The following is a 22531-nucleotide window of genomic DNA, read 5'->3' as shown; positions in this document are numbered from 1 at the left end:
TTTGAAAGATGTTTGTCCAAACTTTGCATAAGAAACAAGAATTTGTTTGATTCATTATGCATACGTAAGAAAAAAAAAACATACACAAATATACAAGCATTTTCTATTTTATTTTCTCTCTTCATAATCATCTAATTATCTCACGCTTTTACTAAATATTTAATGATAGAAGAGATTGTTTTGCCCTCTCTAACATGAAAACAGCATGGTTCTTAATTAATGGCATGTTTGTTTACTTGTTGACCACGTCTTATTGATACAAATGTAAGAAAAGAATTTCCCGAATCCATTTTGTTACAGCTAATTTTGTGAAAGTCACAAAGCTTAAGAAAAAAGCTGCAAGTCAGAATAAGCCTTTAAAATGTATTTTAAGAATAAAATGGTAAATCATGTATAAAACACTACTCATAAAAAAGTGGAGTACTTACAATACATTGGGAAACATTTAATTTTGTATATGAAGTAATTTTATGGAAGATTTAACATAATATTTCTTCCTATAGTCTCATGTTATATTATTTAAATTGGTTTTAAGAAGAATGTCAAAGATGAAGTATAGATCTTTTGGATATATTGTGGACTCTTGTCCTGGTAATAAGACAGATTACACGAACTCTGCTACCAGACTGAAGTGTGGTGTGGATGAGAATGGACGGAGTCAGTATGTCTGTCTTCCTAGTCACGAGAGATCAAGCCTGGTGGAGTTCTGTTATAATTCAACCATTGGACTTTATGAAAAAGGTATATAATTATCTTGTTTGTATATATGATTTTGATTTTTTTAGAATTATGCTAAACGTGTATTTAAATGCTTATTTTCTGCATAGGAAATTGCATAGAGGTTTATGAAAGTGGGAATTTGGATCAAACCAGCTGTCTTCATTTCACAGATGGATGTCCTGATAACCATTTTTTTCTCTCTGACATATACAAGTGTAAGTTTAAACTTCATCAATATCAACTCGATGATTTTTTTTTAAATATATACCTTCACTTTCGAGGGTACGTTTGAAATGCAAGAAAATATATTTCACAATTAAAATATACATAGTTAAAAATGTTAAAATGATGTTCCATCTAGAAAAGAAATGGGAAAAATTGGGGGAAGATGGAAACAAGTAGCTAGTGTCAAATCAGAGAAAGTTTTTTTCATTTTTTCCTAATGTTTTACTTAAGTTTTACACCATTTTAAAAAGATTTACCATTCACTGGGGGTTTTTTTTTTCCAAAAAGGACTGATGTAGGAGAAAATGTTATTCTTAATCTTCATGATTATATGTAGAATGGCAACAAATAATGTACTTTTTTTTTAAATTCACATCAGGTCTACAGCAAATTCAAAAAATTCACATTGTGTACTTTTTATGGTATATTTGTGAAACAGAATATACATAATCAAAAAGATACATGTATCTTTGCGAATTTTTATACAGTCCCAGATTGCCAGGGAATAAATCTTCAGGAAAGATGCTTTTATGCGGATCCTACATGTCCCAACAGCACGTAAGTAAGCGTATGAGAGAGAGAGTGTGTGTGTGTAAACGTAATAACAAAAATCTACAATACATTGAATAACACATCACTAATATCAATTCACATCATATGCAATATTTTACATTTTATCTTTGATTCGAGGTGTTTGATAATAGACTATTTAATCAGTAGTTTTAGCATTGTTTGTTTTGTATGATAAAGAATTCAATTGATGTCAGAGTCTGAGGTGTATAACACTTTTTTGCGTAGAATACACATAAAAAACCAAGCAAATGATTAAAAAAAAAAAAACAGGTTCTTGATCTGTAACCTTCTAAAACAACGTCTTATTTTGCCATGTGAAATCATTTGCAATGTTAGATAAATGTCCTATTGATATTTAACCTTCAGTTAAAACCTGATCTTATAAGAGCAGGACATTACATTATTGTAACAATCACAGCTGTCAACAGTATAGAAAATAAAAAAAAAATGAAAAACTTATTGATATGTATATAAAACATGTAGTCATTTTTGCGCATGAAAAACCATGGATGAAAATTACACATGGATGACAAGCCATTGTGTTATGACTGATTTTTCTTTAGCCTTTCTTGTTGCTGCTACAATTATGTAGTACAATTCCAAAAATTATCTCGATTGTTAATCTATTTATCTTCCTCTGTCTTAATAAGTAATAATTATTTTTGATTTTTTAATTTTTTTATTAAAACGATCTTAAACGTCAGGCTCCATTTTAAGTATTTTTACATAAAAAGTGAATCTTATTTATCATTCATTTTTGTTCAATGAGAATTAAAGGAACACATGTAAACCCTAACAAAAAAAAAAACTAAAGTAAACTATAGTTAACTATAGTTTACTATAGTTAACTATAGTTTACTATAGTTAACTATAGTTTACTATAGTATCAAAGTTTTTTTCACTATAGTAAATCAAATGTATTTTTACTATGGATTTCAGAGCGTTATATTTTTTTGTTCTTCAATTCATACCTGCACATTTTTTATATTAAATTGAAATATTATATGTATATTCACACATTATTTCTAAATTTTACATTATTGTTATCGAATTTTAGAGATTTTAAGCTTTGAAATCTCAAAAAAAGTTCCAGAGTAAAGTTTCGTAGTAAATCAAAGTATCAAAGTTTTCACTATAGTTAACTATAGTGAATTTTTGTTAGGGAATACACGAGAAACTTATGCAAGAATCACCACTCTTCCTGAAGGACATTTTAGCTGTTTTTCTTTGACATATCCGCCCCCTTAAAAAAATACAATATACAGTGACGACAAGGTTTTTCTTCCAAAAACTGGTCACTTCATGTTGTCTTCCAAACTTTATTGTTGGAAATAAAATATAAACATCACATGAAGCACACTAATAACTCTAATCCTAAACTAAGTTTCCCAGACTCAAATCAAATCTTATCTCATGCAACTCCTCCAACATATCTTAACCATTGAAGAATGCTAGAATTAGATTGCAACATCAACAGAAAACTAGTTGACATCAATGTAGAAAGAATTCTTAAGACAGAAAATACTGAGCTTAATCCTAAACTTTAATCTCTGCGTTGAACGTAAATCTTATAACACTGTCATTGATACGGTGATTCAAGAGGGAGAGAGGTCGAGCTCAAAATTGAGAAATAAACACAGATGTTTTCATAAAGTAAAAGTAAAATATACAATTTCATCTTTGACAGTATTAAGATTTGAAAACCTAGGCGGCATAAGTTGAAAAAAAAGAAAAAAATTGTAGAGTAAAAACATTATCATATGTTAAAAAATGGAGGGACAACTTTAAATTATAGTGGGATAAATAAATATTCTTTTGATAGTCTTTTAAAAAATATGACTCTTGTTTTGATTTGAGTTTGCTTTAGTTATTATAGTTTAGCAGATTAATCAACAATGTAGACTTCTACTTTGCCAGGAAACTCCCTGACAAACCTTCAGACAATAGACTATTGGGCACAGGAGCTGTAGCAGGAATCACTATAGGACTCTTTTGTGTTATTTTGGTTGTCCTTTTAGTGATATTCATTTTGGTGAAAAAGAGACAAAAATCCAGAGAAGGTAATTATACTCATTTCTATTTCTACATGTTTGTATAAAGTTCTCCTCTAGGACATTAGTCGGCAAAGTACTTAATTGATTCTGTAATGTTTAATGTTTCATTGCTTTTCGTAAAACAAAATATAAAAAAAATCATTTTAACAAAATACAGAAGAAATGCATATTTTCATATACAAAAGCAATTTACACTTATTTTTTCACCACATCATGGTTGAAACTGCATAGTCCTTTTAATTATTCAAAGTCTGCAAGTGAAATATAATGAACGTCAAAAACTTGCTGTCTCTCTATACAACAAAAATATACCCAGGCCCCTGGAAAGTATCACAAACCATGGCAACGATCCAGAAAACTCTTCTAAAATAAAATTATATGAATATATGAAGTTACTGGTGTATTTTTATTTCTTATAGATGCAAGGAAATCAGAAAACGCTGATGAAGAGTCACAACAGTTAATTTCATTGAAAGAATTCCCTGAAATGAGACTTGGTATGTTTAATGACCTTACCACAGAAACACACGGTATATGCAATTTTTAAAATCCCGCTTGCCTTTACTAATTATATAGGATTATTGAAATTATATTGGTGAATATTAGCACGTTTTGGCTGTATAAATACACGAGTTTCACTTATTATACAGCTAAAACATTTTTAGAAAACATTTTTAGAGATGTATCTATCTTAGAATTGTTATATTTCTTGTTAAAACTAGAGAATGATGGCCTATCTGGATGTTTTTTTTAATGATGACAAATCCATTAGCATAACACACAGATATACCAGTCTTACTATATACAAACAACTATTGAAAATATGCCATGGAAAGATCTACACATTCAAAAACAATATCATGAAGTGCATAAAATATCTTTGAGATACATGTATGTACATGTAAAAAGTTCCTAAGATGCATTTTAATTTTAATCATTCGCTTTTTTATGCATTCCATTCTTAGCATCAATATACACTGTGAACATTTATAATCTGATCAGGAATGTTGATGCCCTCTGATGGGTCTAGATTCTGGCTTTGATCATCCAATACCTGATCAGGTCTGCATAGTCACGAGTAGACCTCATCAAAGTCAATATTTTTATTCCATATACATACACCGATAATATCTCATCCTATCTTATAGGTATTTTTCTTGTAAATCATTTATTAAACAGAATATTTGCTGGACATCAAATGAGCAGCTTTTCTTCAAAATTTAATATCAAACATATACCAATACACGGTTTGTTACTAAATGGGTAGCGGAAGGGCAAAAATACATATTAAAGAAATCAAAAATTATTACAATTTCATTGACAATAAAAACGTAACAAATGACATTAAATGCATAATCAACAGATCTTTTAACAAAATAAAATATACATATAGACACAACCAATGATCCAATACATAACCCAAAAATATCAAATTGAGCGGTTTTATCTTTGCTTAACAAATTATACATAACATTCGACAAAGGTATATACCTTCACAAAAAATACTATAATAGTAAACTATAGTTAACTATAGTTTACTATAGTTAACTATATTTAAATATAGTGATAACTTTGACACTATGAAAACTATAGTTAACTGTAGTGATAACTTTGACACTTTGATTTACTATAGTGATAACTTTGAAAACTTTGATTTCCTATAATGATCACTAATGACACTATAGTGATCACTTTGAAAAATTTGATTTACTATAGCGATAACTTAGAAACTTTGATTTACTATAGTTAACTGTAGTTAACTATAGTAAACTATAGTTAACTATAGTTTACTATAGTATTTTTCGTTAGGGATAACTCAAAATGAAAATATATCTTGAAATCAACATACATACAATGTAAATGTCTGAAAAACAGACATCAAAACTTAACAAAAGATGCAAGATAACAGTCGTTGAATGGCTCTGAATGATCTCACAAAGAGGTATCAAGTCAATTCATGACCTGAACCACTCGTAATCACGTCAACTAGAACACCATATTCTCGTTTTGAAAGAACTCACTCTTGAAATTATAATAATTATACATGTATATCTACACAATAAACTAAGCAGTTTTTGGACTTTATCATACTGTTCCTGTATTTCTGAGGCATGTTAATTTTATAATTGATTTTCAAAAAGTGTTTTAAAAATATGCGTTGGAAATGATAGTTTCAAGAAAATCTCTGGATTTTTAATATGTCCAAGTTAAATTAATTCTGTTTTCAAAGAGGCATTTTTTCCAGACCTTAAGGGGTTACCCATTTAAAAAGTACAAAATCTGTTACTTACTCTTTAGTAAAGGCGTAGCAGATCAACATCTACAGCTATGTCTTATTCCTAATCCTTATTAGCAAGATTTCGATATATACATGTACATGTAGATAAATATTTCCAAGCAAACACTTTGCATTGATTATGTGGGAAGGAGGGGGGATATATTCGAGGTGTGTTGGGGATATTGACAAACAAGCAATAAAGAAAGAAATAATGGGGGGTTGGTACTCAAAGAAAAAGAAGAGTTAGGAATTAATTAATTAAACCCTCTATTGCGTGAAAATTTGAAAACTAATTTAACAGCAAACCGGGAGGCAGATTCCCTTCAAATTCGAGATCAATAGGGCTGTTGGTTATCTGTGTCATTTATATCATATAATGGAAATGTTCTAAGCCAAAGATCCATGTAATATCGTTTTTAGGGCATATACATGTATATAAGTTAAAATATTACTATGAATAACTCTAGCAGTTTCAGTTTTACGAAAAAGAAAAAAAATCGCTGTTATATAGTCATATGAACCAAAAAACGCAAAAATGTTCATAACTATATGTATTCTTCAAGAATCAATATCACACCCAAACATTCTCCCCTTTTTACTCTTCTTAGTATATGCATTTAATCTATAATGATGTAAATCCACCAATTATTCTAGTACATACGGTGAAAACATTCTTATGTCTACGCAATGGGAGGTTCGGGGGGTATATAGTTTTTGCCCTGTCCGTCCGTCTGTCTTTCTAGCTGTATGTCTGTCTGTCTAGCTGTCTGTCTGTTTATCCGTTTATATGTTTATCAGCAAAAAAAAATAACATTGCCCATAACTTTCGATTGATTGGAGCCATGACTCATATATATCACATGTGTATTCCTTGTGGCAAAACCTTTCCTTGGGTACCAATATATTTGACTCTTGACCTTGGAGTTTGACCCAATTTTGCAAGAATTTACCCAACTTTAACCTCGCCCATAACTTTGGAACAGTTGGTGCTAGGGCTTTTATACTTCACATGTGTACGTAGGTTCGTTAAGGCTTCCCAGAGAATATCGCAGTGTACTCTGAGCCTTCACTTCTCTGAACTACAAATGTATGACGTCATAATTGAAAATGACGTCAAGTCACTGCAAACTTGAGTTGTTATGATTAGGAGAGTAACTTTACATCTTATTTCAATCTACATATAAAGTGTCAGAAAGGAAGTGTAAAATTGTTTTAATCTTTCTTTTAAAAATCCTATATATCCGAATATTTTAGATAACTTTGCTTTTTTACTCTTGTTAAAAAGTCAGCATGTTCAGAATATATACGAAAATATACGTTTAACATTTACCCCCTTTTTATAACCGTGGGTAGAAGTAGAATTTATAATATGTTATAAATGAGCCTGGCGCAGGTGATTAATGAGGATTTATTTAAGATCTTTTGTTGAAGTCTATAAGAGGAGTTCCCCTCTAACTGAATCTTGCTTGGGAAAAATGTGTGATGGCTTTGTATTAATACAGATGACGAAATTGAGTGGAAAATACCCTCAGATGTGTAGGTAAGTTGCATTTATTGTGAAATATTTTGTTCTAGAGTAAAATTTTAACTTTTCCCAAGGATATTTCGGACATTTCACAAGGATACGGCGAGTTTATTTATGTGACAAAAAGTTAAAAAGAATTGTGTTAATCAGCTGTGCCGAAGCGATTTATGTGAAACACTCCAAAAAGGTAGTGTAACGGTTGATTTTGCGCATACTAAAAGAACACGAAACGCGCACCATACTTTATTAAACCGATTGTCCATTTATAGAGTTTCTGTCCTTGCGCCAGGTATTTAATTTTATTTAGAGATTATATTATTAAAAACTTTATAAAAATTCTATTTGAATATTAATTAAGTTGTTATCTATTTTTAATTAATTTTCAGTGCAGTGATTTGAATTTATTATTTTGTTGAGTAAATCTCTAAGATTTAAACTGGTTTGTCAAGTTATCTATTAATACTCACTGTGCTGACGCCCCCGTTATGAACTGAACGTGTTCGATTGAGTTTGAGAGTGATGCGTGTTACGGTAAGAATGTTTGTTAATCTTGTGTTTTATTAAACTTGAATTATACTAATTATTATATCTTTTTATCGTTAATATAATAAATACCGGTAATTCTGTTTATTTAAATGTAGACACCACACGCGCAGTAAAAGTACGAGTGAGTGACTGGGTGTGGCATTGCCATATTTTGGTGGTATGTGTTCGTTTGAATTTAAATTCATATACTGATTAATTCTTTTATTTTTGTTTGTGTGTTCTATTGGTAATGTGTGTATATATTTTTGCTTGTTTGTAGCTCATTGCCAATTTGATAATTTAATTTAAAATAAAGAACCATAAAAAAGAACTTGACTTAAGTCGTTACAAATGGCGTCGTGGACATACAATTAAAAAGAAATCTTTTGGCGATGAGTTACTTCTAGGCCCACACTCGATGACAACTTCGGAATTCTGAAGTGCCTTTTGCCTTTGTCGACGTTAAGCAGACTACAGTGCCATTCGATTGACGTTTCTGATGTCCCGAGCTCTAAGTTCAACTACCAGTGAACGAGTGCATTCGCCAAAGACTTTGAGTTTGGTTTATGTTCAACGGCAACGCAACGGACATCTGAGTATTCCAAACAACGCCCCTTGAGGTGACAAAAAAACTTCACCTGTTTATAACTGTGCACTTAAACAATTAGAATTGTGTAATTATATCTGTACATTCGTGTATTAATCTACTTTCAAAAATGTCTACTAAGAGGGAAATCAAAGAACTTCTTGAACTTGAAAAAGAAAAATCAGAACAGTTAGAAAATGAAATAGCAACAATTCACCAGAGGTTGAAGAAAACTGAAAGTGCTTTGAGTTTGAAAGAAATAGAAATGAAATATAAAAATGAACCAAAACCAAATAAAACTGTCTATGTTGCGAGAGAGAAAAAGATTGCAAGGTTGTGTGGTAGACCTGTGAAAGAGAGTGACCCCGATGTAGCAGAATGGTTAGATGATGCTAGGCAACATTTAAAAGTTATTGATGATGAAGATGCAAAGATAGATTTTTTGATGGACAATTTAGGTGGTCAGGCAAAAGATGAAATAAGATTAAGACCTAGAATGGAAAGAAATACATCTGACAAAATTCTAGATATCATTAAAGATGTTTTTGCAAGTACAGAAACTTTGGGCGCGTTGCAACAGCAATTCTATCAAAGAGATCAGAAACATGGCGAGTCGTTGCAAAATTACTCTTTAGCATTAATGAAATTACTCGACAAGATCGTGGCAAAAGATTACAAAGCTGTAAGCGATTTCGATGAGATGTTAAAAGAGCGGTTTGTTGAAGGCATTCGTGATTCATCTCTCCGAAGAGAGATTAGACGTTTTTCGTTCGAACAGAAATCTATGCCTTTTGGTGAATTTAGACAAACGGTGTTGCAATGGTCTGAAGATTACAAGAGTGAGCCACTAGGTAAGTCATGCTCAGTACATGAAACTAGCATTCAAGAGAGTATGAAAACAAAGGTTACAAAATCACATGATGATGGTCAATTATCAGAGATTCTTGATATTCTTAAATTGCAACAAAAGCAAATAGATGAAAATCAAAAAGAGTTAAAGAAATTATCAGAAGAGGTTATGAGAAAAATAAATCCACAGTTTGAAACCAAACCTTTGCAAGGAAGACAATTTCCTAAAGTCAGACAATCCCATTTAACATGTTTCCGTTGTAGCGGAAAGGGACACAAAGTACAAGACTGTAGTACTCAGTTAGAAAACAACAATCCTCCACGTAAAGGTAGGTCACAAGGGGCACCTGTCTCTAATTTTCCTTTAAACGCGAAGCGTCTGTTGTAGAGAGTCGCCCAGCAGATGAAAGTGAGAGGATAAAAGACTCATTTGATCAGAGGATCATAGACAGAGCTATAGGACAATGTCCTGTCGTAACAGTACAGATTGAAGGTAAGCCAATTTCGTGTCTGATTGACACTGGTTCACAAGTATCTACTATCACTGAAACTTACTTTCGAGATCTGTTGAAAGCTGAACCTAAGTTAATTGACGTTACGAAGTGGATGAAAGTGTCTGGCGCCAATCACTTACCGATACCATACATTGGTTATATTGAGGTAGTGATAGACACTGCTCATGGTCGTGTACCAAATGTTGGAATACTGGTGGTTAAGGATACCACAGACCAATATGGTAAGCAGAAAAAGTTACAAGTTCCTGGAGTACTCGGGAGTAATTTCTTCCATATTCTAAAGGAACAAGTTGAACAAAAGTTATATTCAGTCACTGAAAAGAATGATCAGTTATTGAATACATTGTCTATTTTTGAAATGAATACGTCAGTTTACGGTTCTCAAAGATCTAGTTTTGTCAAAGTTGCGGGTCAAGATCCTATTAAACTTCCTGCAAATTCAATGAAAGTTGTTTTAGGTACTGCACGTCAGACGTCCAAGAACTTAAGTGGTTTGGTCCAAGCTGTCCATGGCAATAATGGTACTCTACCGAAAAACATCTTGTTGATAGACACCTACGCAGATATAGAGAATGGTATGATTCCAGTTCGAGTCGTAAACATCGGAGATGAAGATGTTTGGTTGAATCCAAAAACCAGGATCGGCATCCTTCATGACGTCAAAGTTGAGTACGCTGCCCAGCCCAACTGTCAGGCAGAAATTGAGGTAAGCACTCAAGAAATTCAAGTTTACATCGAAAATATTCGTGAGAACTTGGAAAAGGTAGATGATGTCAAAGCCGTAGTTATCACAGATAAAGCTATTAAAATTCATGGTGTAGAAGTAGATGTCGGAGGAATCATATCAGATGACGAGAAAGAAAGGTTAGTATCGGTTCTGAATAGACATCAGGACGTTTTCTCCAAAAACAGCGACGATCTAGGTTCTACCGATACGGTCAAGCATAAAATACTTACTACAGATGAAATTCCCGTCAAATTGCCACATAGACGGATACCTCCTAATCAAATCGAAGAAGTGAAGTTGCACATTCAAACTCTTCTGAAACAAGGTATTATTCGACCCAGTACAAGTCCATATGGAGCCGCTGTTGTTTTAGTCCGCAAGAAAGACGGTACATTACGTCTTTGCGTCGACTATCGGCGACTAAATCTCAAAACAATCAAAGACGCATTTCCAATTCCCAGGATCGAGGAGGCACTAGATGCACTTCATGGCGCTAAATTCTTTTCTACCTTAGATCTTGCACAAGGTTTTTATCAGGTACAGATGGATGAGCAGGACCGCCAGAAAACGGCATTCAGAGTTGGTCCCTTGGGTTTGTATGAATTTGTCCGCATGCCCTTCGGTCTTTGTAATAGCCCAAGTACTTTTCAAAGGTTAATGGAAGCTTGTTTAGGTGACAAAAACTTCGAAATCCTTCTTTTGTATCTCGATGATATTCTTGTCTTTTCTCAATCATTCGATGATCATTTAGAACGACTTGAATTTGTTTTCAACAGATTAAGATCTCACAATCTAAAAATAAAACCTTCAAAGTGTCACTTTTTCCAAAGCGAGGTCAAATACTTAGGCCATGTTGTTAGCGAAGACGGTGTCAAAGTTGACCCAGAGAAAATTTCTGTAATCAAAGACTGGAAAACTCCTCAAACAGAAAAAGAATTACGTTCCTTTTTAGGCCTAGCCGGGTACTATCGTAAATTTATCAAAGGGTTTCGTCAAATTGCTGCTCCTCTTCATGCTGTATTGTCTAAACAAGAAAAACAGACCAAAGGTAGGAAAATCGTAACAAGACAAATTCCATTCAAACATAAATGGAATTCAGAGTGTGACAATGCTTTTGAAAAACTAAAATCATGTCTTACAAACACTCCAGTTTTAGGCTTTCCAAACTTCAGTTCTCCATTTATCCTAGAAACAGATGCCAGTTTTGATGGTTTGGGTGCAGTTTTGAGTCAACAGCAAGAGTCCGGAAGAGTCGTAATCGCCTATGCATCTAGAAGCCTTAGACCAGGCGAGAGAAACATGTCGAATTACAGCTCCATGAAATTGGAATTACTTGCTCTAAAATGGGCGGTAACTGAAAAGTTTCGAGACTATTTGTTAGGTAGCAGTTTTATCGTATACACTGATAATAATCCCCTCAGTTATTTCAAAACAACAAAGTTAGCAGCCAATGAACTGAGATGGGCTTCGGAGTTGGCACAGTTCAATTTTGATATCAAGTATAGATCCGGAAAGTCAAACAAAAACGCAGATAGTCTTAGCAGAAGGTATTTAGAAATTAATTCTGAGGAAATTTAAGCAGAATTGTCTCAAAGTGATTCCTTGAGAGAGTTTATTACAGACTGTCAGACAATTACAACGGACAAGGAACTAACTCATATGTTTCCTGAATACACTTCAGACGATTTACGGAAACTGCAGGTGGAGGATCCAAAGATCAATAGAGTACTTCACTGGATGGAGATTGGCCACAAACCAACATCACGTCAAATTTCGAAAGAGAGCGGAAAGGTGAGAAAATATCTAAGGAAGTATCATTTGTTACAGTTCAAGAATGGTGTCTTGTACATGACCAGTAAGGGATTTGATGGTGAGTGTTTGCAGTTAGTGTTACCAGAATGCCTTAGACCACAAGTAATGGAGTCTCTGCATGATTGTTCTGGACACCAGGGTCGAGAGAGGACATTTGCACTTGTGAGGAAAAGATGTTACTGGCCAGGAATGCAGGCAGACGTCATCAAATGGATCGAAAAATGTGAAAGATGCAAGATTGCTAAGACACCAGTTCCAACAATTAGACCATCAATAGGTAACTTGATAGCTAAACAACCATTAGACATTTTGGCAATGGATTTTACGTTATTAGAAAAATCTTCAGATGGTTTTGAAAATGTTCTCGTTTTGACGGACGTTTTCACGAAATATACCATGGCAATTCCTACAAAGAATCAAAAAGCCTCTACTGTCGCTAAACAGCTAGTCTACAATTGGTTCTATAAAATTGGCATACCAAGTCGTTTGCATAGTGACCAAGGTAGGAATTTTGAGGGTGAGGTGGTTAAAGAGTTATGCAAGTTGTATGGTATAAAAAAGTCACGTAGCACTCCCTATCATCCTGAAGGTAATTCGCAATGCGAGAGATTCAACCGAACGATGCGTGATAGGTTAAGAACGCTTGATGCACACAGAAAAAGAAAATGGACGGCGTATTTGCCAGAACTTGTTTATATATACAATGTTACACCTCATTCTACTACAGGATTGACACCTTATTTCCTCCTTTCTGGAAGAGAACCAAGATTACCTGTAGATTACTTATTAGGTACCAACAAGGATGATGTATGCTACCAGGTAGAAGATTGGTTGAAGTCCCACAAAGAGCATCTTAAGTACGCCTGGACTGTTGCAGGTAAGAAAACAGAGAAGAGCGCAGAAAAACGACGGGAGTTTCATGAAAGGAAATCCACTCCTTGTTCTATTGATGTAGGAACAAAGGTTCTGATTAAAAACCATGTACAAGGTAGGAATAAGATACAAGATGTGTGGAAATCAGATCCTTACATTGTCACAGGTAAGTTACAGGAAAATGTTTACGAAGTAAAGTCAGCAGATGGTAGTAATGAAACAAAAGTTCTTCACAGAAACGAGCTCTTAGATACAAAAGAAAAGCACCAAAATGAGCAAACTAATATTTGTGAAGAGTCTGACTCTGATGAGGAAATAGAGGCATAGATTATGACTTTGAACGAATGACATTTCTTCGTGTTTTTATAAATTGTGTATATAGTCAGTTTTATCTACTTGTTGATGAGGGCATCAACAAAATGTGCGGGGAGGAATGTAACGGTTGATTTTGCGCATACTAAAAGAACACGAAACGCGCACCATACTTTATTAAACCGATTGTCTATTTATAGAGTTTCTGTCCTTGCGCCAGGTATTTAATTTTATTTAGAGATTATATTATTAAAAACTTTATAAAAATTCTATTTGAATATTAATTTAGTTGTTATCTATTTTTAATTAATTTTCAGTGCAGTGATTTGAATTTATTATTTTGTTGAGTAAATCTCTAAGATTTAAACTGGTTTGTCAAGTTATCTATTAATACTCACTGTGCTGACGCCCCCGTTATGAACTGAACGTGTTCGATTGAGTTTGAGAGTGATGCGTGTTACGGTAAGAATGTTTGTTAATCTTGTGTTTTATTAAACTTGAATTATACTAATTATTATATCTTTTTATCGTTAATATAATAAATACCGGTAATTCTGTTTATTTAAATGTAGACACCACACGCGCAGTAAAAGTACGAGTGAGTGACTGGGTGTGGCATTGCCATATTTTGGTGGTATGTGTTCGTTTGAATTTAAATTCATATACTGATTAATTCTTTTATTTTTGTTTGTGTGTTCTATTGGTAATGTGTGTATATATTTTTGCTTGTTTGTAGCTCAATGCCAATTTGATAATTTAATTTAAAATAAAGAACCATAAAAAAGAACTTGACTTTAGTCGTTACAGTAGAAATGACCGTCACGTGATCAACGAGGTCATCTGATATCGTAACAAATATGTTTATATATAGCCAAATTGACCGTACATAACTTACAAATAAAAATAAAAATCGACCTTGCAATGCAGTGTTATGTTTTGAACGCATTTAAAGCTTCGGGAAGCCTTAACATTGCTGCGTATTCATTTGATAAAACCTTTTCATGGATATAAATATTTTGACCTTTTGACCTTGACCAATGCATTTAAGAAATTTCAACCTTCGCTTAAAGCTGTCATATGGTGGCATCAGTGTTTCACAAACACATCTTGTTTATTGATTGATTTCCCAAGCACTCAAACAGCTCTAATTAACTTATAACTATATTTATAATCCTTAACCAGAGTTTTGTTTATCAACAGTTTTCAGGTCTGCATGGGAGAGAGATTTGGCCTTATTTGCAATGATGTAAAACATATATTTCCTTACTCTTTTTTTTTTTACTTTTAACACCCAGACCAATTAAAAAAATAAAAAGCAGCATGCAGGTCCGTAGAACGCGGGGTCGGGGTATAGTATAGTATTTTGCTATAGTAAATTGTCTTTTAGATGCTTCCCTCTCCTCCCCAAATTTTAATTGCTGTAATGTCGAGACCTGGCCAATTCCAGGATTTGGACAGTTAATTTTTTGTTTGCTTGTCAGATGTTTTAGGGAATTTGTCCCATCCCACTTTTGAAACCGTAGGATATTTGTTGGGGTTGGGGGGTATAGTATATTTTTTTGTTTGTTTGTTGTTTAACGTCCCTCTCGAGAATTTTTTCACTCATATGGAGACGCCACCACTTGCCGGTGGAAAGCTGCAAATTTTGTCCTATACTCGGCACTTAGGGCCATTGAGCAGTGAGGGATCTTTTTCGTGCCAGCACCTACTGTGACACGGGACCTCGGTTTATACGATCTCTTCCAAAGGACCGGTCTCCACGTCCCACAGTGGGATTCGAACCCGCGACGTAAGGATCAACTCCTTACTCCGCGACTCTAGAGCGAACGCTCTAACCACTGCGCCACGCGGGCGACGGGGGTATAGTATAGTATTTTTCTATAGTAAATTTTCCTGTAGATGCTATCCAACCTTCCTCACTTTTAATTCCTGTAAGGTCGAGCCCTGGCAAATTCCAGGATTTGGACAGTTAATATTTTTGGCTTGTCAGAGATGTTTAGGAGGAGTTGCCCCCACCCCACTTTTGAAACCGTTGCTTTGGGCCTCAGCATATATTTATTGTTGGTCAATCTTTTTCATCTCATGGACTATGAAGATAACGAACAGTATTCAATCTCGTAAGTCCAATGAAACGATACAAATTTGGAGCAGAGCAAACACGGTCCTCAAAATTTGGAGGTGGGATCAGATGCCATGGATGAGTGACCATCCCCTGCCGACCGGTCACCCCACCGTGTACTCCTTGTCATGATAGTGAAAAAAAAACCCCGGAAAATCTGTAAACAGTTCAGTGTATAAATAATGGCCTAACAATTAGAATGAGAAACGTCATTCAGCATTTGACTCAATGATTGACTGTATGTGCTGACAAGGTCATTATATCGTGAAACTTGCGAAAAGACTACTTCAATGAGACTGTTGATATCCTTGTTTCATCAAATTGTTTGTCAATAGCTTGCCTTGTTTAAGAAATTGTTGATACGTACATATAGAGCATGCTCTTGCGTATCGAATCAACTGAGAGACATAAACCCCATAAGCAGGTGTTAAGGGTATATTGCTACATAAGTAAGGGAGGTTGACGATTGAAAAGTTGAAGTCATCACGTTTATCATTCAGCTTTGTTGTTGACTACTATTATCGTTTCATTTAAGAAAAATATCTAAATATGAAACAGATGTGTCAGAATCTGTCGTATCTTTTATTTCAAGCTCACTGGGATATATCGAGTCGACGTATGAATGAAAGTAACTATTGTTTATTAACAATACGTCGTCGATATATCGAAATGTGGAGTTGAAGGCCACAGCAAGTGTTTTCTTCTCTCATATAAAAGTTATTGAATAAATTTTCTTCATATAAATATAAAAATAGATCTGCTAATAAGGGAGCGCAATTGGTACCCATGGGAATTCTAACAGATTTCTGGAAGACCTGATCTCCAAAAACTACATTGATACTGTCAATCAGAAACTCAAGCATCTTTTTGATATCAACTTCAGAGCAGAGTGTGTGTATAATCAGAGTGAATTTTAACAAAATAATTTTGTAAATGACCAATGACAAGGCAAATATATTTACGAGTTTCATTTTTATTGAAAAAGTAGCTGTCTATGATGTCAAAAGGTCTGATCAGTTTGGCGGTACTACGTGTTTTATGGAATCTGAAAAATGATTGTTTAATTTTCTTAATTCGAAATTCCTTCGTTTCTTTGTTTAAGGTAAAATGCATGTACAAATGAATACGTAGATATCCTGTTTTATAATATCCGATTAGGAATCAAATGAAGAGTTAGTGTTAAATCAGTTGTTACAGATACAAAAAGAACAGGATGTGTTTGTGAAATACTGCTGCCCCGTATGACAACTTTTGGCCAGGGTTGAAATTTCTTAAATGCAAGGGTACAGTGCAGGTAACTAAATTTGTTACATAAACCAGCATCAGCATAAGCATTAGTATCATCAGGATCGAACTAGCATCAGCATCAGCATTTAAAAAACAGCATTGCCAGGACCATCATCAGCAAGCAAAGGACAGAACTAGCATAGCTAACATTGACCTATTTAAAAACCAGCATTGACCTACTTAAAATCAGGATTATGCTGGTTTACTAATAATACAGATTCGTTTTTCACAAAACGAAACAGCAAGTAGATATTCTTATTTCAGTCGGGAACAAATACGAATAATGTATTTCTTGTGGTTAAATTATTCAATACAATCTTAAGATAAATATTAAATTAATTTAATAGCAATAATCCCGCGATATATTTCATTTGGAATCAGCTGATCACCAAACGTCCTATGGAGTCCACTGCTGAGGCCTCGCCACGGCTTGATGTTATTGAAATTGGTGATAAAAGGGTAAGTAGTAACACTTGGTCAAGAAAAATTTTTAATAATACAATAAAAGTATGTTGTTTGGTGTATAACTATTTAGTATAATTTTTATTGGGTTTTATAAGCATACACGTACTATTAGAAGTAATTCACAATCCGAATTTCCTCTAAATTGACGGAAGTCAGAAATAAAAGCCGCAGTGCCTTTGAAAGATAACCATAGAGGTGTATTGAACAAAACCTTTCAAGTAGCTAAAAATAATTATCATTATAACACAATATAATATATGGGAGAGGATCTATGCATGAAAATACATTCAGTTTAAAACTTTTACACTGCATATGTTCTTTTCCTTGTTTGATAATTTGCATTATTCATCATAGTGGTACATTGTGTAAACTAGTTTGTATAATTGTCCTGGTACATGTGGTATGTAGCATTTTATTTTAAGTACTTGAATCCATTAATACCCTTGAAAATAAGATCTCAATTCAATTAAATACACCAGATTTTATCAACAGAAGTCTATAAATCATTATCTGTGTTTTTCCCAAATTAAGTTTTGCAAGATTTGTAAAAAAAAAGTATAAGATTATCAATGAATAAATTCTTTGTATAATGTACTTTTATCTTTATTATAGCTCTTTGTGGAAGAACATGAGAGTACTTGATAGAAATGGAGTGCTATGAACAGTCTACAGTTTGTTGTTTCAACACCCCACATGAGAATCTTTCATTCATATGGAGACGTCAAAACTTGCCGGTGAAGGGCTGCAAATTTAGACCTGTACTCGGCACTTAGGCCTTTAAGCAGGGAGAGCTCTTTTTCGTGCCAGCACCTTATGCGACACTGGAACAGGGTTTATATGGTCTCATCCAAAGGACTGGGGCAATCTACAGTGATGTCCGAGAATGATGATTCAAAGAAAATTCTGTTTGGAAAATGATTTTTTTTAAAATGAGAAATGTTCTTGATTCCTAAAAGTAGAGGGCATGGACAGTATAATGTAATGGTGAAAACTTAACAAAAAACAGTTTTTTAAGAAAGTGAACTTGTTGAAAGAAACTTTGCTGGTGGTCAAGAAAAAAAGCTTCACTTTTTCACGCAAACACCATTCTATTTATTTGATTTTGTGGACATAAATTTATCAAACGAGTGAAAAAGAAGTGAATATGGGGCATGAAATGTAAAACTATTAATCTGATTATTTCATCATTACACCATTTCATAAAATTCTGAAAGTTGTTATAGGACATTTTGTGATTCCATTTATTATTAATTATAATTTGGTTAAGTTAAATTGGCACGGACTATAAATGAATTGCAATTTTTAGACACTAAGAATATTGTTTTTATTGCTTCCATGAACTTAAAATTTTACATGTATACTGTGTTGTTCTACAATAAACATAAAATAACCTTTATTTTGTCCCCTACTTTAAATGTATTGTGCCTTACAGCACATTTTGCTTCTAAGGAGTGGTAGAAGAAAAATTTGGAAAAGATAATATAAGAGTTTTTTTTTATATTTTCAGAAACTGAACATTTTACCAACTGAAGGCGTTACACATCTAGAAAAGAAAAACTGATAGAAAATATAACTGTAAATTTCATATATTAAGGTTTTAATTTTAAAATTGTGAAGTTTGTTTTGAAATGAAGGAGAACAGTTTTAATATTATATCATCAAGGTGAAAAGATATCTGGCTAGCTTCAAACTCTAAATCTATGGTACACCATAGTATAATAAGTGAATGATTTAAACCATTGGCTTAAACAATGATGAAAATATATCTATACAATATGTACCATGATGTAAGAGAAGAAATGTCTATACAGTAACATATGGTTAAAACGAACACGCTGTAATGAGTTCATGCTGATGGCGAAATGATTTTCATTCCCTGTGGTTTTCAAATCCATTGGAAAGTAAACATAAAACAAATCAAAACTTTTTATCGCAGGCATTTTGCTGTAAGCTTATTTTTCTGTATTTGAATGATTTACTTCATTCTAAAATACCCTACATGATAATGTGTTATCCCCCATATTCAGTCTCTTAATGCAGAGTATGGTATTTTCCAGTTAACATTTTACATGAAATCCAAAAAAAAGAAATGTTATTTCAAGTTTAAATATTCAGATGTCAATGAATGGGGACATACCGGTATTACTGTTTTTGTCTGGACAACTCATTAAAGCTGAACGTGATTCGTAAAAGAAATTTGTCTGCCATATTCGATTGGACTCTCTCTATATCTGAGGGACCCTATATATAGAGCCACTCACTCAGTGTAATCAATCGTCACCGGTGTAGACGGACGTATGCTATATAGCACTCGGTAGCGACAAAAAAAAAATAACTGTTTACTTCTAATGCAGGATATTAAGATACCAAAAGGACTTACATCAGTTGCACAGGTAAATGCAGTATACAAACAAACACAAATACACGTAACTGCAATAAAATGTAAACAAAGGTAATGCAAGATAACTTGCACGAACATGGGTCGCCATTCCACGCCGATACCCGTGACAATAAAGCAGTCAGGTGTAACGAATGTGAAGAGTATACCCTGGTGCTGATATCCTAGATAGTTATATTGAAAATGGCGTATGCCTATTTTTGACTGCTCAAAGATATGCCAATGATTTTGGCTTAATTTATTTTAGCGGACACAGGGTTTCAACTCTTTGCAGATGAACACAAAGAAGAGTACTGAATATTTTAGCAATTAAAATTTTAGCGGGCTATTATCAAGACGCCAAAATAAGCCAAAATTAGCACCCCGCTAAAATAACCCGCTATACGGTATTTTGTATGTTTTTTTTTTTTTTTTTTTTTTTTTGAAAAAAAATGTGTACTATAAACACAACTTGGACATAGAATTTTATATATACATATATCTCTCTATTAGTACCTAAAACATCACACAACTGTAAAATATATGTGTTCATTTATTTGACAAACTCAATTATGTGGACAATATGAAAAGTTTTAATACTGTACAAAAGAGCAGGCATGTATTTGAATTTTCATACATCTCATATGTTATCATGTACAATACATAAAGCACTTGAAGTCCACTTTAAATTCTGTACATTACTTTTTAGATCTACATGGGAGATAACTTAAAAATGTACATGAATGTGATCAATGAATTTGGCACACTTCATCACACAGGTTTTAATGCCACTGTCTGATTTACAGAAGTTGATTAGTAGTTCTTGGCTTTTCACTATTTTTTTTCAAATAGAATTTCTTAAGCTGGATTTAGGTCCAAAGAGGAGGCCAGCATATCTAAATCATTCTTCAAAACATTCTTTTTTTGCCATCAATCCCTGGTGAACTTACTGCATTGTTTACTGTCATTGGCCTGAAAAATATGTGATATTAGGTCATGATTTAATTTGAAAATTTTATCAAAGTAAATTAAGTTGATTTCTCTTCTTCCATGGATATGAACAAACAGTTTTCCAACGAGAATCTGAATATAAGTTTTGGTTGGAGATTTTTAAATTTCATATACATGTGTAATTAAGAAACTCATCCTTGAATTATTTTAACTTTGAAACAGACTGCTTATATACAGTTCTAACTACAGTTTTGTTAACTTTATACAATTACGTGTACATCGCACGAACAAATATACAGAATACAAACTTGAAGAGCAAATTGTATTACATGTACAACAAGTTTCAAAGCAATTATTTTTTTACAGGTAAAACAAAATAACTTGGGACTACTTAAACTTGAAAAGTACTTGCATCAGTGAAATAGGTTCACAATTAGTAACTTAGAACATAATTTTGCTTTTTAATGTCAAATTAATGATCACGGTTTCAAACATTAATTTAATTTCTTTTTTCTTTAACTCCAGTAAAATTTAAAAGGAGCCATTAGAGCTGAAAAGATTAATCGATAATATTGATTCTGTGTGAGGATGGTACGCATATCAATATGTATGTAAAAATATTTAAATATCGTGAAAAAATTCAGGCGTTTTTCTTTGTTTACTTACATTTTGGGTTTAATATATACTATAAACATGTTAAATAGAAATATTTATTTAAAATACATACCGACAATAATTTACACCACTTGTGTGAAATAAGTTTGTTTTACAACGGATATAGAGCTAAAATTCTTTAAATAAATTATTCATAATTGTGAAGAAATGTTTTGTTCTTTTCGATACAAAAATAAGACTTCATGACCAATTCAAAATATTTGATATATATTGTATCGTAGCTCAAATATCATGATTGATACATATATCAATGTATGTATCAATATAAAAAAAATTGTATCATCCCAGCCTTAGAACCCTTCCCATCCAAAAATAGTTTTATTCAACTTGGGACAACTTTCTTTTTTCCTTATTTTTTCTTGTAGCATTTTATTCAGGTACTTTGTAAGTTACTTTTCTGCCTTTTGAAAATGTTGTTATAATATATCTGTTTAAAACCTTACGTACAATCTACTCGTAAACCAGACACAAGACAGTTACATGATAAGGTACAACCTAACTTCTCCCCTCAAAACTAAGACCGCAAGGGTAAATTCCGTAACTATACTTTCGTTTAAGAGTTGACTTCTAGATTTAGTAGAGTGACCTTGCCTGTCTGATATGCGCGATATACATGAGCGTACGAATGAGACAAGCAATATCAGTCTATAGATTTGGTCACGAGTTGATATGCTAGGTTTGAGTGGACTTGGTTATCAATCGGTCAGGTTATTTATTGACTTGATACCATTTGAATTAACTACAGAAGACTGCATCTGAATATCTAAACAATCATACGTTTAATTCTTTCTCAGTTGTAAAAATTGACCTTTAAAATCACTTGGTTTTAAATGCTGAATCGCTGAGAATTTTGAGTGTGTATTTATTTGTAAATTTGTTTCACATCATCCTTATAAAATCTGATAATTAAAAAAAACATTGATTACATACCCTCTGAGTCATGGTAGTGCACTGATGATCTGATGGTTCCTTGGAAAACGGCTTTTACAACTTGAATCATAATATTTTTGCTGAAATATCCACACGATATATGATAAATTTTCATCTGGGTTTGTCATAAACTTCATCATGTTCATTGTCCAT

At 33.1% G+C, this 22531-nt stretch overlaps 1 protein-coding gene across 1 annotated transcript; it reads left to right on the top strand.

Annotated features, from left to right (window-relative positions):
- The first annotated feature begins 8616 nt into the window (after window positions 1–8616).
- LOC133203255 (uncharacterized) lies at window positions 8617–9740 on the top strand. The gene has a single exon (XM_061339073.1). The coding sequence runs from the start codon at window positions 8617–8619 to the stop codon at window positions 9721–9723; it is 1107 nt and encodes a 368-aa protein (XP_061195057.1). The 3' UTR covers window positions 9724–9740.
- Window positions 9741–22531: the final 12791 nt, after the last annotated feature.

This window comes from Saccostrea echinata, unplaced genomic scaffold (assembly GCF_033153115.1).
Source record: "Saccostrea echinata isolate AGI-Se365-2 ecotype Australia unplaced genomic scaffold, CSIRO_AGI_Sech_v1 ptg000049l, whole genome shotgun sequence".
NCBI classification, from domain to species: domain Eukaryota; kingdom Metazoa; phylum Mollusca; class Bivalvia; order Ostreida; family Ostreidae; genus Saccostrea; species Saccostrea echinata.
This window is presented reverse-complemented; position numbering and strand designations above follow the sequence as displayed.